This window comes from Cebidichthys violaceus, unplaced genomic scaffold, assembly GCF_023349555.1.
Source record: "Cebidichthys violaceus isolate CVI_PGR_0920_01 unplaced genomic scaffold, fCebVio1.0.p SCAF_6, whole genome shotgun sequence".
Taxonomy (NCBI): Eukaryota; Metazoa; Chordata; class Actinopteri; order Perciformes; family Stichaeidae; genus Cebidichthys; species Cebidichthys violaceus.
In genome coordinates, this window is record NW_027176816.1 from 15,894,332 (window position 1) to 15,909,947 (window position 15,616).

The 15,616-nt window shown below is 41.6% G+C and overlaps 1 protein-coding gene across 2 annotated transcripts; it reads left to right on the top strand.

Moving 5' to 3' along the window:
• Positions 1–5,266: 5,266 nt before the first annotated feature.
• On the top strand, positions 5,267–15,616 carry stk38a (serine/threonine kinase 38a). Of its 2 annotated transcripts, none has more exons than XM_068733202.1 (14): positions 5,267–5,332; positions 7,303–7,440; positions 8,238–8,289; positions 8,578–8,700; positions 9,779–9,862; positions 9,994–10,117; positions 10,214–10,368; positions 10,806–10,917; positions 11,131–11,192; positions 11,843–11,960; positions 12,052–12,175; positions 12,329–12,424; positions 12,747–12,841; positions 12,943–15,616. In XM_068733202.1, exons 2-14 carry the CDS (start codon positions 7,310–7,312, stop codon positions 13,077–13,079), a joined length of 1,413 nt encoding a protein of 470 aa, XP_068589303.1. In that variant the 5' UTR covers positions 5,267–5,332; positions 7,303–7,309; the 3' UTR covers positions 13,080–15,616. The 2 variants fall into 2 exon arrangements, with proteins under 2 accessions (XP_068589303.1, XP_068589304.1); XM_068733203.1 differs by having other exon boundaries at positions 10,806–10,908.

Here is a 15,616-nt window from a genome sequence, read left to right on the forward strand (position 1 = left end):
CCACCTAGTCTCGCCCTACTGAGCTGATTGGCTAGTGGCAAGTACTGCTGTGCTGTGATAGGAGGATTATCTGGCGGTGGCAATGTGCTTTTCTATAATCAATCAAAATGTATTTGTATGGCACATTTTAAAATACAACAAAGGTTGCCCAAAGTGCTGCACGTACAGTAGATAAGCAGTTATACAAACAAAGACTGGATTAATAACAGTAAGTAACAATAATTTCAAAAGACAAACTGACACAAATCACACAAAAGTGCCATGTTGGGATGAAAGGTGATAGGCCAGGGAAAAGAAATAGGTTTTTAAACATCGGTAAGGTGGATGACAACCTAATATGACGGGGAAGGTTGTTCCAGAGTTCAGGGGCAGCGACAGCGAAGGACCGGTCGGCTCCGGTTGTCTTTTTAGTTTTCGGAACAACTAAAAGCCGTTGGCCGAGAGATCTTATTGAGCGAGGTGGGGTATAGGGCTGCAGCAGGTCAGACAGATAGACTGGGGCGGCACCATTTAAACACTTAAAAACCAATAACAACATTTTAAAATGAATTCTGTACTCTACAGGTAGCCAATGAAGGGATTTTAAAATCAGTGAAATGTGTTCACGCCTGCATGTACCAGTTAAAAGTCTCGCTGCAGAGTTCTGCACCAACTGAAGGCGTGACAGAAGTTTTTTGTCGATTCCAGCATACAAAGAATTACAACAGTCCAGCCTGGAGGTGATAAAAGCATGAATAACTTTCTCCAGGTCTTTTGAGGATAGAACGGCTTTGACTTTAGCTAAGAGTCTTAGCTGGATGAAGCTGACTTTGACCACGGACGCAACTTGGAGATCCAAAATCACACCTAGATTTTTTACATGGAATTTGCAGTGGGTTGTCATGGGGCCAAGGTTGAGAGGAACAGTTGCCCATGTGATCTGTCGGTCAGGTAGGACTTAAAACATTGTAGGGCAGTACCTCGGATGCTGACGGAGTGCTCAAATCAGGAGATTAAAATGTCATGGTCCACAGTGTCAAAAGCAGCAGAGAAAAATGGCGGGATCTCCAGCATCAGCAATGATTAAAAGGTCGTTAAAGAAGAAGAAGAGATTCAGTGCTGTGAGACGTTCTAAAACCAGATTGAAAAACATCACAGATGCCGTTCAAGCTGATAAAAGATTGAAGCTGTTGAAATACAACTTTCTCAAAGATCTTTGACAGAAAAGGCAAGGTGGATGTTGGTCTGTAATTTGATGGGTCAGAGAGTTCCAGATTAGGTTTCTTGATGAGAGGAATTACTGTTGCATGTTAAAAATAGACTGGGACTGAACCAGAAAACAGACACTGTTTATGATTGACACTATACATGGTCCAATTTCAACAAAATTGATGAGAGCCAGGTGTGCAGCGACAGCAGCCCGCTGACACGCCCACTACCGCAGCCACAGGAGGGGATGGGATACATGGGTGTGTCTCACGGATCGTCTCACTACGGTGAACTGGATTCAGTCAGTTTTTAATATTACAGAATTCTGTTAACAGGCACCATTTCTTCACAATGACTCTGGGAAATTTAATTTGGCAAAAGGAAAATGTACAAAACAAGACAGGAGATTAGCACTAAAAAAAGCAAATAAAGCACAATCAACGTATTATGCTGCAACACAAACTGTAAATAAATAGTTATCACACTGAAGACCAAGCGAATATTAAATATATGTATTTAATACTTAAAAAAGCAACGAAAAAGAATAGAAACTATCAGGTCAGCAGAGGAGGAGCACAAAAGGGCAAAGTAAGATTTTGGAAATCTTTGGAATGGAAATTAAAGATCACATATCAGAGCAAATATCCACTTTTTATTTTTTACACACCAAGGTTTGTTTGAATGTGAGCAACATGGTTCAACTTGAAACTCACGACTCACAACTTCTTTCGTTTAATGGCATAGAAGGGTGCAGGTGGACTGATGTGTACAGTCTGTGGGAACTATGGAGGAGTCTTCATGAACATTCTGCAATCCTCCATTTCCCTCTGTGGTATTCTTCTTTGTGCCAACTTTTAGGTGCATAGCGCCACCTACTGTACCGAATTATGTAGAACAGGATCTGTAATACACTTTCCAGTGTCAGTGCTAACCGTGAATATCCATAAGTTATATTAAAGTGTTATTGTTGTATGTTTTTTTTACTTAAACTGTCAGTTGTGTTGCATGTTAAAACAGGTGTTTTTCTTTGTCACACACAGATATGTGGCCCCGATGAGACAACGTCTTCTCTGAATGAAGATCTGAGGTATGATGTCTTTTTCTCATTACCAGCTGCGCTGTGTTTAATGCTGTTAAATATTAAAAGCATACAAAACATTTTAAATTCAGTTACCATTTAAGCTTCTTTTGAGCTTCGTATTCATGAAATTATACCATATGTTCTGTAATAGACATTCAGACGTCATTCAGTGTGATTTACACTTCCTGAGAATATCCTCGTCTCTAATGTCCACAACTTCAGAATACCTGAAGCTGAAATGGTTTAGGAGCTTGTTTATCTTCTTTGTTGGAGGAGGAGCAGCAGACTGGATGGAGATGAAGGACATCAAGGTGAAGAGAGGAAAACACTACAGTCTGTACACAGCTTGATTGTTGTATTTGAATGATTGTGTGTCTGAAATGTGATTTATTTTTTGTGTCTCCGTCCTTCAGAAAACGTTGGAGCAGCAGCTGGAGAAGCAGCTCAGCCTCCTCTGAGATGAGATTGATGCTGGACGAACTCAGAGTAAGGAAACACCAGTAAAGCAAAATATTCTCTCTTCACTTTTTTATTTATAGTTGAAGATTGTTTTTATTATATTTATCCAGCATTTTAGGCTTTTGTATTGAACCAGGGCCATTACATAGTCTGTGGTAAACCACTTGACTACCTGGACGTGCATATTTAAACATAACTGGTCTTTGAGATTATGCTTTGATTGAATGTTTTTAATATTCATATTTTTTTTAGCACATTTAATCTAACTATTTGGCAGTTCCTCCACTGCTCTGAGGCCCACCTTGAGAGTAGCTGACATACGTCACATTGTGATGTCATGATTACATCATCAATAAGCGACCCAACATACCTCCCTGTGTTTTGTGTTTAGCAAGGCTTTTATCTATGTTCCATGAAAACTGATGCAACAAGTCTGTATTAAAAGTGGTGAACCAGGGTCTGTTATCGGAGCAGGAGAGACTTTATATGTTTTATAATGTTGGTGTAACTGTCTGTTTCCTGTTCATCCAGACTGCTGAATGAACAAAGAGACTTAAAGGACCCGAGGAGACGAGAAGTGGAGAGCATGGAACAAACATTTGGTTATTATCAAACCTACAAGTGGCGGTAGTTGTTGTAATAGTTGTTGAAGTTATTGTTGTTGTACTACTAGTATTACTAGCAGTTGTTGTTGTTGTTGTTGTTGTTGTTGTAGTAGTAGCTATTGTAATAATGTTAGTAATTGTTTTAGTTGTAGTAGTCATAAACAAGTAAATCTATAGTATGTCATTAAAATGCCATAACATTTTCATAGAAATAGTAAATTATGAATAAATAAAACATTCAATTGTCACGGTATAGTATGTCATAAAAGGAAGTTATAAAAAAATCTCATAGTATATTATGCCATACAAATGGCATAATATAGTATGCTATGACAAAATAATGTAGTATGCATAATAGTAATAGGAATAGTATGTAAAAATATATATTATGTCATAGGAATGTCTTAAAAGTAATTGTAAGGTATGCCATACAAATATCATATATATCATCAAGTCATAAAATATGTTATAGTATAGTATGTCATATAAATGTGAGTATTTATTCTATAGAAATGTCATCGTTTTGGTATTCCAATAGAAATGCCATTGTATGGTGTGTCATTAAAATGACATAGTATAGTATGCCATAAAAAAGGTAATATAATAAATCATAAAAATGTCATAGCTTAGTATGCCTAACAATGTCCTAGTAAATAATGCTATACAACATAAACATGTCATAGGATAGTATGCCATAAAAAAAATGCAGAATGCATGAAACAGTTGCAGAATATTAACAATCCTTATTGTGCACACTGCAACATAGCAAAGAAAAAAACCTGAACATAATTAAGTTACAACTTTCTTTTCAAAACAAATTTTCAAGATAGTTATATAAGTGCTCTAAATTGTCATGAAGTCATAGAATAGTATGTCATACAATAGTGTGCCACAAAATAAGTCATCGTGTAGTATGCTGTGAACTTTAAATTCTTATGTTGTCCTTCTCTTCTCCCCAGATGAGAGCAGAGTTTCAGTTTCTTCACTCACCACTTCTTCTTCTGTTTGAAGACTGGAACGCTCCTCCTATTGAGATCAGACTGTTTGCATTTTATTCTATCGTAGGTTTTAGTTGAGAAGAAGTGCTGTATAAATGAAATTCATAATTGTTATTATTGCTGTAATAACCTTTGACGTCAGGAACTGGTGTATGCAACAAGGAGAACTGTTTGAGTCAAGAGTGCCGCTGAAAAACAGACTTACAAGAGTCTGCAGTGACTCAACAGTTGGATGAACGTTCTCTTCCCCTTTCCTGTCTCTCTAAAAAAGTCAAATACACACACGTAGGAGTCAACTACAAGTCCCAGAGAAGATTGCTGCAAGAAACAACCAATCCACAGCTAGGTGGCCACTTTCGGCTTTTTTCAACATACTATTTTATTACTTTTTGACATACTACACTATGACTTTTTTTTTAACCAACCATACCGACTCGTTTATATAAATTGTTACCAACATACAACACTATGACTTATGTATCACTTTTTCGACATACTATACTATGACTTTTTTCGACAAATAGATTAACAAAATGCTTAGGACTTCTGAACGCATCCTGCAACATAAATACCAACCGGCCCAGTCTCATTCGGACATCATCGCCTCTCCGACCGCTTGGCCACAGCTGTCTTTTCCCCTCTCTATTGTAGAACTCAACATTTAGAGACAACAGAAAACGTTTAGCATTATAATTAAATAAGGATAACATAACAAGCAGGACTCCACTCTCAGTTGGGTGATACATTCAACATCGTAGAGGAATAAGATAGCTGTAGTGAAAAAGACAACAAATGGAAAGGGTAGGTAATAAAATTAAATGATTTAAAAAAGACTTCCTGAATCCTAAAATGTCCTGTTAATAATTCGTTTAGATGTACTTCCTAAATTGAACCCTGGCCACTAGGTGTCATGCTAGTTCAAACTGATTTGGTGACGCAACCCTCAGCGAAGGAGAGGAAGAGAGGACGAGAGGACGGCAGATACCGCACCTTCAACCAAGGTAAGTGAACAAAGACCAACTATCAAAATACGAAATGAGAGGACTAGAAGACAGTATGTTGAACTTTTTCTTTAGTTATTTATCTTACTAAATGGATTGTGGACGTGCTATGTGCTACGATGTTCTATTTGAAAACAAAGGACTCAATCTATTTTAGTAGATAAGTAGCTAACGTTTACTAGCTAACTTTCCCTTAGCCATTGGCTTTGGGTAACTTCAAATTGTCAAGTTCGTGTTAATGCAAATAGAGATTTTCTAGTTGTAGCTTTCAAAATAAAACTCAGACGAACGAATATGGACTGAAACAGTCGTTCCTATAAACGTGAGTTTTATTTTGAAGGAAATATCCGGTGTTATTCATACACTATCTGGGTGACTTGATGAAGAAAGGAACTTTAATAGCTAACTAGCTAGCTAACTAATGTTAGCAGGTTAAAGCATTTGTTTGCTATCGGTTAAAGGAAACTACGCGAACTTTAAAATTACAAAATATAGTTGAACCAGGGGTACGTCTAAGTACGTTAAGTTTTGAGTTGCATTGCTCTCTATTTATAATGGTGTACACTTAATGTAGCTTTGTAAATGCACGTATGGCTACGTTGCAACCGAAACTAACAACTTTGGTAGCTAACGTTAGCTACACGTTGTTGACACTGGACAGATCAGTCTGTTTTAGTCAAGAGCAGAATAAAACTAACGTTAGCCGAACGTTATGTTGTGGAGGTTATGTCTTGTTGTTTTTGATGCAGGACAACACGACGAGCTGTCGATTTAAGTCTGTGACGTTACAAATGTAACGTAAGGCGACATTACACGTAGCTAACTTTAACGCGTAATACGTTTGATATTTTCAACAGTAAGTAAGTACTTTCCAGTTCTACATTTTCGCCTGCGTGTTGGCTAAAACTTCAGTTATTTTGGCGTATAACGAGACAGCCCAAGTTAATTCAAACAGAAACTTTTGAAATGCACATTGCCTTCATTCCCAGAATGTTTTAGACCAATACAAACTAGTTGTGAGGTCTTTTGAGCCTTTTTGTATCGTACAAACACATGCTAACGTCAATGCTATCTATGGCTGAAGTATTTTGTATGGAGAGTTCTACCTTGTATTGCCTTGAAAATATCAATGCCTCTTGAAGTGTAATTCATTTAATGATCTGTAATGTAGGCTAGCTGGCCAATAACAGCACCACATATTTCTCATCAAGAAGTCAAAATGTCTGTTTGAACTTAATAGCCTCTAGTTATTCCACATGCATCATGTCTGAATACGCATGGTCAGATATGCATACTGCATGAAGAAACTGATTTTCAGCAGTCTTGGTTGGTCAAATAAAGCTGTTACTGATTTACAATCGTGTTGGCGCCATATTTCATGTTGAATGAACAGCACAGGCTGCAGGTGTGAATGCACCTAGTGTGCAATCATTTTAGCATTTTCTTGTTATTTGACCATTGTCAGTCTACCATTGCAAAACGTACAGTGTACAAATTAGTGCTAGTATACATTTATCTGAAGTATTTTGTTTTATGATTATGTTTAAATATGCATTAAGTCAACTAACAACTTTTTAGGGCCCAACTTGCCTCAAAACTCTTTCTGCCTCACAGAGGGACTCCACCATCAGTGCTTGCACAAATCAGATTTCCTCATCATTTCTTCATAACTGCACAATGTTATCAACACGGCTCTGCTCAGACAGCAGAGCCAGCTGCTTTCCTTCCTCTTTTTCTGGGCCAACAGTCATCTCATTTCATAGCTCAGTTTTTTTTTAGAGCTCAACTCATCGTCGTATAATCTAGCATCGCTGCTTCGTTAAGCCTTCTATTATCCCAGCCCACCTTGTACTCCTCAGTGGTGCAGTGTTTGTCTTGTTAGCTATGTGCCAGCGTCCTGAATGTGTTTCCAGCAGCGTGGACTGACGGCATGCATTGTGCCGCTACATCGTCTGTGTGTGTGTTTCCAGGTAAAGCATGGCGATGACCGGCCCGAGCTCGTGCTCCTCCATGAGTAACCACACCAAGGAGCGGGTCACTATGGCCAAAGTGACCCTGGAGAACTTCTACAGTAACCTCATCGCCCAGCACGAGGAGAGAGAGATGAGGTAACATCCACATGTCATTTTTCGGGGGCTGCACAATGATCTTTTGCAAGCACTTTGTGACGCACACAGATTTTTTTGGTGCCACGATCTTGTAATTCCAGGCTAAACCGTTCTGACCATTTGACTCACGGTGAAATGCAAACATGATTCTTCTGCCAGTGGTTTATACACAAATTATTTCATCCCACCATGTGGTTTATGTCAGGATTTAGTTGAAGCAACGCCACTTCCTGTTGTGACGAGTTTCATCAGAGTGTACTCCTCACTGTCCTGGTTGGTTTAGTATGGAGGCTGGGGGATTTACTATTAGTCATTCATTATTTTAAATACAGATTTTAATCACCTGATTATGATAAAGATAGGAAACAAAATCCATTGTTCAGTATATGTTGGTTTGAGGGTTAGGAGAGCCCAAAAGATGACATTAACAATAACATGAATGAGCGGCTAATCAGCAGAAATTCAAAGTCCAAACCCCCGGCTGTTAACACCGGCTTTCTGTTATAAGTTTGTTGTCTCTGAGCACACGCTCAGATAAAGATGTGTTGGGATGCAATCAAATAGTTCCAGATCCTTTTTGAGTATAGTGAGTCTAGGGATTTACATTTTTCATTTTGATTGACATGCAGCTGATATCTTTGAGTGTATGTTGTAAACACTGTGCATCATTTCCAAACATGGCAGTAGTTTTTCTTGGTATTGTTTGCGCCTCCTTGTCAACGTAACGGATATGATGTGCAGTGCATACACGACGCTGTGGCTATAAAACGATAGTAATGGTCAGATTGTCTCTTCAGGCAGCAGAAGCTGGAGAAGGTGATGGATCAGGAGGGCTTGGCAGATGAAGAGGTGAGTTCCAAACACACATGTGCCGTGTTTTCCCAGCATGCGGCAGCAGCGGCGGTATGGGAGAATTCACTCAAAGTTGTTCTTGGTCCCTGTCTTAGATCTCCTGGAACACTATGAAGGGTTGTTGTTTATTTCCTTTTGAGTGTACATTAAGCATTTCTCTATGCTTGTCCTCACAAGTGTATAAATGTGCATTTCAGTTATTGTTTAAAAAATATCCAGATGTTAAGTAGCACGTTTGCATCCCACTTAATGCTGTGTTTAAAAAGTGACGCCTGTGCTCTTCAGAAACGTATCCGGCGTTCTCAGCATGCGAGGAAAGAGACCGAGTTTTTGCGTCTGAAGCGGACTCGACTGGGTCTGGAGGACTTCGAGTCCCTGAAGGTGATTGGCCGAGGAGCTTTTGGAGAGGTAAAACCCTTTTGCATACATCCACACCATCAATAACTCAATGTCACAAAGAGGAGAACATACTATATTAGTGCTGGGCGGTATGACCAAAAATTTGTATTACGGTATTTTTTAAGATTCTACCGGTTTCACAGTATTTTTTTTCCGCATTAACTAATTAACGCCGAAAATTATTTTATCGCGTGTTTAAATTATTAAGCGGACATTTTTAACAGCGAGCGGTGAACAGCTGTTTGTGTGTCTTCCGTCTCTTCCTGCTTCCTTCACCTACATTCCCCTGGGTCCTATGTCCCTCCCTGTACAGCTTCTTATCACCCTCTATGTACCAACGTACATTTATAACAAATACCACACATATTACAGTCTAATCAGCGTTGCATATTTGTCTAACCAAAATACCCAAACACAAAAACTTGATCTTGATCTTGAATCTATTACACACATGAAAATAACTCACGTTTTCTGCTGAGGTGACGTAAGTTGCTCGTGTTACCTCCAGCAGCAACAACAGTGGCTCCAAACTCGCAAAACGTCAGATTTTTTAAAACCAAAACACTTCCAAAAAGCAGACACAGCTCCTCTCTTAGGCACAGACTCTATTGGTGCATCTCCGGTCTGTCTATTATATATATAATAATATAATAACAATATATTTAGCTGCCTGTTGAAGAGTGACAGCAGTTGTTTCGGCTATGCACCGTATGACGGTGTGTGAAAAATTCATATCATATGGAAAATTAAAACTGGTATACCGGTTGAACCGGTATACCGCCCAGCGCTCTACTATATCCACATATGAAAGTGTGGCTGGCCCAGAACGCTCTCACAATAAGTAAGCACGACAGTGTCGGTGTTGTTCTTCATGGCTTTCAGAGTATCCAGTAGATCAGTGTGACTGTCAGTCTGTACGGAGTTAGTGTTCTATATCTGAGCACACCGACACCATTAACACTCTGAGCTGATCAGTAAATATGAAGTCACAGCCTCACAGTTTCTACCCGATGGTTGAGATAGATGAACATTGTTGTGTGTGTGTGTGTGTGTGTGTGTGCGTGCGTGCGTGCGTGCGCGCCTCCAGGTTCGTCTGGTGCAGAAGAAAGACACCGGCCACGTCTACGCCATGAAAATCCTCCGCAAAGCTGACATGCTGGAGAAGGAACAGGTGAGGTGGAGAAATGCTCTCCCACACACACACACACACACACAGGAATGCTGCTGGCACATCAGTTGGGACATCTTTAAACGTGTGTGTGTGTGTGTGTGTGTGTGTGTGTGTGGGTGTGTGTGTGTTAGGTTGGTCATATCCGGGCAGAGCGGGACATTCTGGTAGAGGCCGACAGCCTGTGGGTGGTCAAAATGTTCTACAGCTTCCAGGATAAGATGAATCTCTACCTCATCATGGAGTTCCTGCCTGGAGGTACGACCCCCCCCCCCCCCCTTTAACTCTACAACACAATACTGTGGGGAGAGCAGAACCTCTCGAGTGTGACTGGTCTGTGCTGTGTCGGTGCAGGAGACATGATGACCCTGCTGATGAAGAAGGACACTCTGACGGAGGAGGCCACTCAGTTCTACATCGCTGAGACGGTGCTGGCCATCGACTCCATCCACCAGCTGGGCTTCATTCACAGAGACATCAAACCAGACAACCTGCTGCTGGACTCCAGGGTGAGTTTTGGGGCTACTTGATGAAAATAATTTTGAATTCTTGCGTCATGTCCCACACAATCCACACGGAGCTCCCGCTGTGCTCCCTGTTATGAATACAAAAGTATTCAAATCATACTAAGAGTTAGTGCTGAAATGATTCCATCAGCCTTGGCTGGAGTTTTGGTCCTTTCTGTGTTAAGCTGATGCATAATGTTGGTTTACATTTTGTCTGATTTAAGAGGGAAGAGGAATAGTACTTTGATTGGTACTTGAAGAAAACAGTTTAATGAATACTATGTGTGGAAAATTGTCTCCTGTGATCCATCCGCTTCACAGAGGCTAGACCTCTTCTTCCCCTCTGCAGTCTGCTTATTTGCTCTCACTGATCCATACTGTGCCCAGCTGGAGACTGAAGCTTCCAGCACTTGAACTCGAGTGTGTTTTGTGTGTTCCAGGGTCACGTGAAGCTGTCTGACTTTGGTCTGTGCACGGGGCTGAAGAGGGCTCACCGCACCGAGTTCTACAAGAACCTGAACCACAGCCTGCCCAGTGACCTCAGTAAGCAAAGTCAGGCAACCCTTTTCATTTCTTCCAACTCTTAACTTGCATTTGTCTGTGTTTTATGATGCCAATCAGTTATTATTTTTACGCATCCATACATTACTGAAGAGTTTGACCCCATTTATTGGCCGTAGGATGCAGCCCCTGTTAGATGTAGGTGTTGATGCATCAGTAGGGTCACAGCTCGCTTTTAATGCTGAGCTGTCTTTTCTCCATCAGCCTTCCAGAACATGAACTCCAAGAGGAAAGCAGAGACCTGGAAGAGGAACAGGAGGCAGCTGGTAGGTCTGAAGGCCTAAACATTGTGTAACACAGTGTAACACAGCTCTTGGCTTTTCTAGTCTTTCCGACCACTCGAAGCGCTTTAACACTACATGTCATCAATCACCCATTTACACACTGATGGCACAGCCACGGGAGCTGATTTTGGGGTTAAGTGTCTTGCTCAAGGACACATCAACATGGACTAGAGGAGCTGGGGATCAAAGCTCCGATCCTTTGATTGAAGGACGATCTCCCCTAATATATTTGCAGTATTATTGTAAATATCCAGCCCCACAAATGATTCAGGTTATCAACACAACACTTCAACGGTTGCTTCACAGGCTCTAAAATATGCCAACTGTCACGTGTGGAACTGTCTGCGTAATTATTTCTAGAGAACGGTGAAAGTAGCTCTGTCTTTAAGAGGGGTTGGTACTCTCCTGAAGCCGTGCACAGCTGTCTTTAAATTTAGATTCAAATGTCGCTGAATCCCGATTGGTGCACAGAATCACAACACATAACCTTTTCCCAACTGAGTCCCGCCCACATCACACCGGTGAAAAAGAGCACAGAGAGAAACGTCCAGAGACGTCTCATGTGAAGTAACCAGAAAATGTAAAATTGAATTGGCTTTCTTTTGCTTCCTCCTCCTCCTCCTCCTCCTCAGGCTTTCTCCACAGTGGGAACCCCCGACTACATCGCTCCAGAGGTCTTCATGCAAAACGGATACAACAAGCTCTGCGATTGGTGGAGCCTGGGTGTCATCATGTACGAGATGCTGATAGGTAAATGAGTCGACGATGAGCACTATCTACCTCCAGGGGTTTAGACCAGACCAGACTAGGCCTGATGTGGTTTTGTCCTCGCTGTCCTCAGGTTACCCTCCGTTCTGCTCAGAGACGCCTCAGGAGACCTACAGGAAAGTGATGAACTGGCGAGAGACGCTGACCTTTCCACCAGAAGTGCCTATATCGGAGAAGGCCAAAGACCTGATCCTCAGGCAGGAACACCCCTCTTTTCTGTCTTTATCACTCTCAACTCAACGTTTCATTTAGAACATGCTAAAGTTCCCTCAGAGCAGCTACACCTAAATGGTTTGTGTTGAGTGAATCATGAATGTGTGTGATGTTAAGTGATGTCGTGTTGTGAGCAGGTTCTGCTGTGAGGAGGAGCACAGGGTCGGTGCCGCAGGTGTGGAGGAGATCAAGTCCAATCCTTTCTTTGAGGGGGTGGACTACGACCATATCAGGTGGGGGCCGTCACCTCATGTTCATGTTAAAGGACGGTGATTACACACTTCTAGACCTTTGTCTTTGTGCCTTGAAGAGTCCTCAGACATGTGCATTCTAAATCCGTCGTACTGGATCCTCTGTTTTGTGTCTCTGCCAGTAAGTCGAGTGATCGCAGATCAGACTGCTCGTACTGGGCAGCTTTATTCATACAATCAGTTTATACAAGAGTGACTTATGTTACCATAGCAACAGACCAGGCTAGTTTCCAGTGTTCCAGTCCGTCCGTCTCATGCTAAGCCAGCGTGCTAAGTTTCCTCCCTTTCACTGTCCCGCCCACAGAGAGAGACCCGCTGCCATTCCCATCGAGATCAAAAGCATCGACGACACCTCAAACTTCGACGAATTCCCCGATTCAGATATCCTCACTCCAACAGGTACGTTTCTCTGTGACACGGGTCACGTTTTCTGCCTCTGATGTGTGATGTAGTTTAAAAAATAAATAATAAAAACTCCTCTTCTCCTCCTCTTCCTCCAGTCGCTCCGGTGTCCAACCAGACCGAGGTGGACCTGAAGAACAAGGACTGGGTCTTCATCAACTACACCTACAAACGCTTCGAAGGCCTGACCGCTCGAGGAGCTATACCGTCCTACATGAAGTCAGGGAAGAGATGAGTGCCTCCTCGCAGGCTTTTAACCAACACCGCCAAACCTGAAGAGAGTCGTCCAAACCCCCACTGTCCTCAGAGCCTCAGCCGAGAGGAGAACTCTGTGTGTTCTCTGAGGATCCTCCTTCATACAGGACTCGGTGAATAATAAAAGGGGGCTCAGTTTCACCCGTTGCTTCTTCCAGGAACTGCTGCCTTCATTTCTGCAGGTCTTCACTTTCCTCTGATGCTTCCGAAGGGTACCTTTCTATACTTCCTGCTCACACATGAAGACTGGACTGGGATTGAAGCGATTGGGATTCTCTCTCCACTTGCCTTTTTTATCCAACAGTGGATGCAGTGGCACGTCTTTACATCCTAATACCAGCACCATTACATTCCCTCTCCGTAACCCAGCACCGCTCTGTCGGACCTGGACCTCCACTCCACTCGCCCTCTGTCATGTGGACTCGTCACTTGAAGTGAATCAGGGATTCTGTCCAAATGTTTCTCACTCTGAGTCTTCTCTGAAGTGCTGCTGGCTTCTGACCTTAACCAAAGACTGTGAGCTGAATGGTGTTTCTGCTTGATCTGTCACTTCTTGTAACTTAGAATTGTATTTTTTTAGGTCCATAATCTCCTTTTAAAAAGAGAACATATGAGTGATGCATTTTGTGGAACAAACACAAGAGTCTCGTTACATTTTTCACAATGACCCACTTAAGTTGTGCACCTTATGTGATGTTTGTTCCAGCTCCATCCAGCTCATTCCTCAGTGTGTTTGGGATTGGCTGTGTTTAATGGGACTGGATGTGGGTTTGACAGGGGGGGGGGGGTGAAGTCACCATTCTACAGTTTTAATGAAAACGATGCAAACTCAGATTATTTTTTTTTAGTCTCACCATGGTGGAGAAGTCTGGATCATCATGAAAACTGATGCATTCTTGTAGTCTTTAGCAGCTGTTTAAAGAAGAGCAGTGAATGGATCCCAGACACGTTCCGCTGAACTCAAGTCACCGTGTTCAGCCTGTGTGGTCGCACTGTGAACACCATTCAGTGGACTTACCTTTTAAATAGAGACGCACAGGGCTCAACATCTTCCAGTGAACACAATATCCAACATGCTGTCATTTAAAATGAATGTAAATCAAGTCTTACGGAGAAAAGTCTTTTTTTTTTTTTTTTGCCACAATAATTCCAAAATGCTGTTTGTGTGAATGTAGCCTGGATCATACAGTTTTTCTTTTTCTTTTAATATGTTTGTGTCTGAGCACATGACGTAGAGCTGTGGAAGTCCATTCCCCAGAAACAGAAAAGTCAATTTAAATTATTATTTAATTAATTATTGAGCAGAGATCAAATTTACTTTTATAATATTGACATTTTAGATTTAGTCAATACTATAAGTCTTATTTGGTCTTTCTATTTGTATAGAAGTCAATCTGAAACTATTGGATTTCATCATAATCTTGACTTGACATACTTTAGATTTGACTAACTTTTACTTCAATTGAAGTCAAAATGTGTGTCTTATGTCACATTATTGACTTAGTGATCTGACTTAGTGATTTGACAAAAAACATATCTTGAGATTGACATGTTGAAAACCTGATATATAAATATATTTTGACTTTAAGAGATCACTTTTAAAAACTGCTCAGTGTTTTGTTGGTAACTAAAGATTAGAAAGATGTGACTTCATCATGTTGTCCAGCAGGAATGGGCTTCCATCTGCAAGCCTTCAGTCACAATGTTCCTGTGTGTGTGTGTGTGTGTGTGTGTGTGTGTGTGTGTGTGTGTGTGTGTGTGTGTGTGTGTGTGTGTGTGTGTGTGTGTGTGTGTGTGTGTGTGTGTGTGTGTGTGTGTGTGTGTGTGTGTGTGTGTGTGAGTGTGTGAGAGAGTGTGAGTGTGAGTGTGAGTGTGTGTGTGTGTGTGTGTGTGAGTGTGTGTGTGTGTGTGTGTGTGTGTGTGTGTGTGTGTGTGAGTGTGAGTGTGAGTGTGAGTGTGAGTGTGAGTGTGAGTGTGAGTGTGAGTGTGAGAGAGAGAGAGAGAGAGAGAGAGAGAGAGAGAGAGAGAGAGAGAGAGAGAGAGAGAGAGAGAGAGAGAGAGAGAGAGGCTCAGCCCGGTGTAACGCGTTGTAGAAAAGCTGTTCTATGGCAGGGTCACTGTTTTATGTTATTGGAATGCTGCAGCGCTGCATGTATTGTTCTTTTTTTGTTTTTTACCAAACTGCAGATGGGTCAGCTTAAAGCAATAGAGCACATGGAATGACTTATTTTATTGATGATGCCACTCGGTGTGTGTTTGAGTGAGAGAGAGTGTGAGAGGATGCTCGGTAAAGAAACAATGCATTGTGGGTTTCTTGGCGATGCGTCTGTTGTTTTGTACGGCGGTGCTCTGACGTGTCGGCTCGTGTCATCGCGGGCCGACACCTGAGACCAGAGTCCTGAGGGAGGGGTGTGTTCTGGGAAGGTGGGTGTACATTATTTAAACCACTGTTCTCTTTGTAGCGCGTGGCTGTTATATTGTTTTCTGCTCTTTGACAATGAATTACTCTGCACTTAC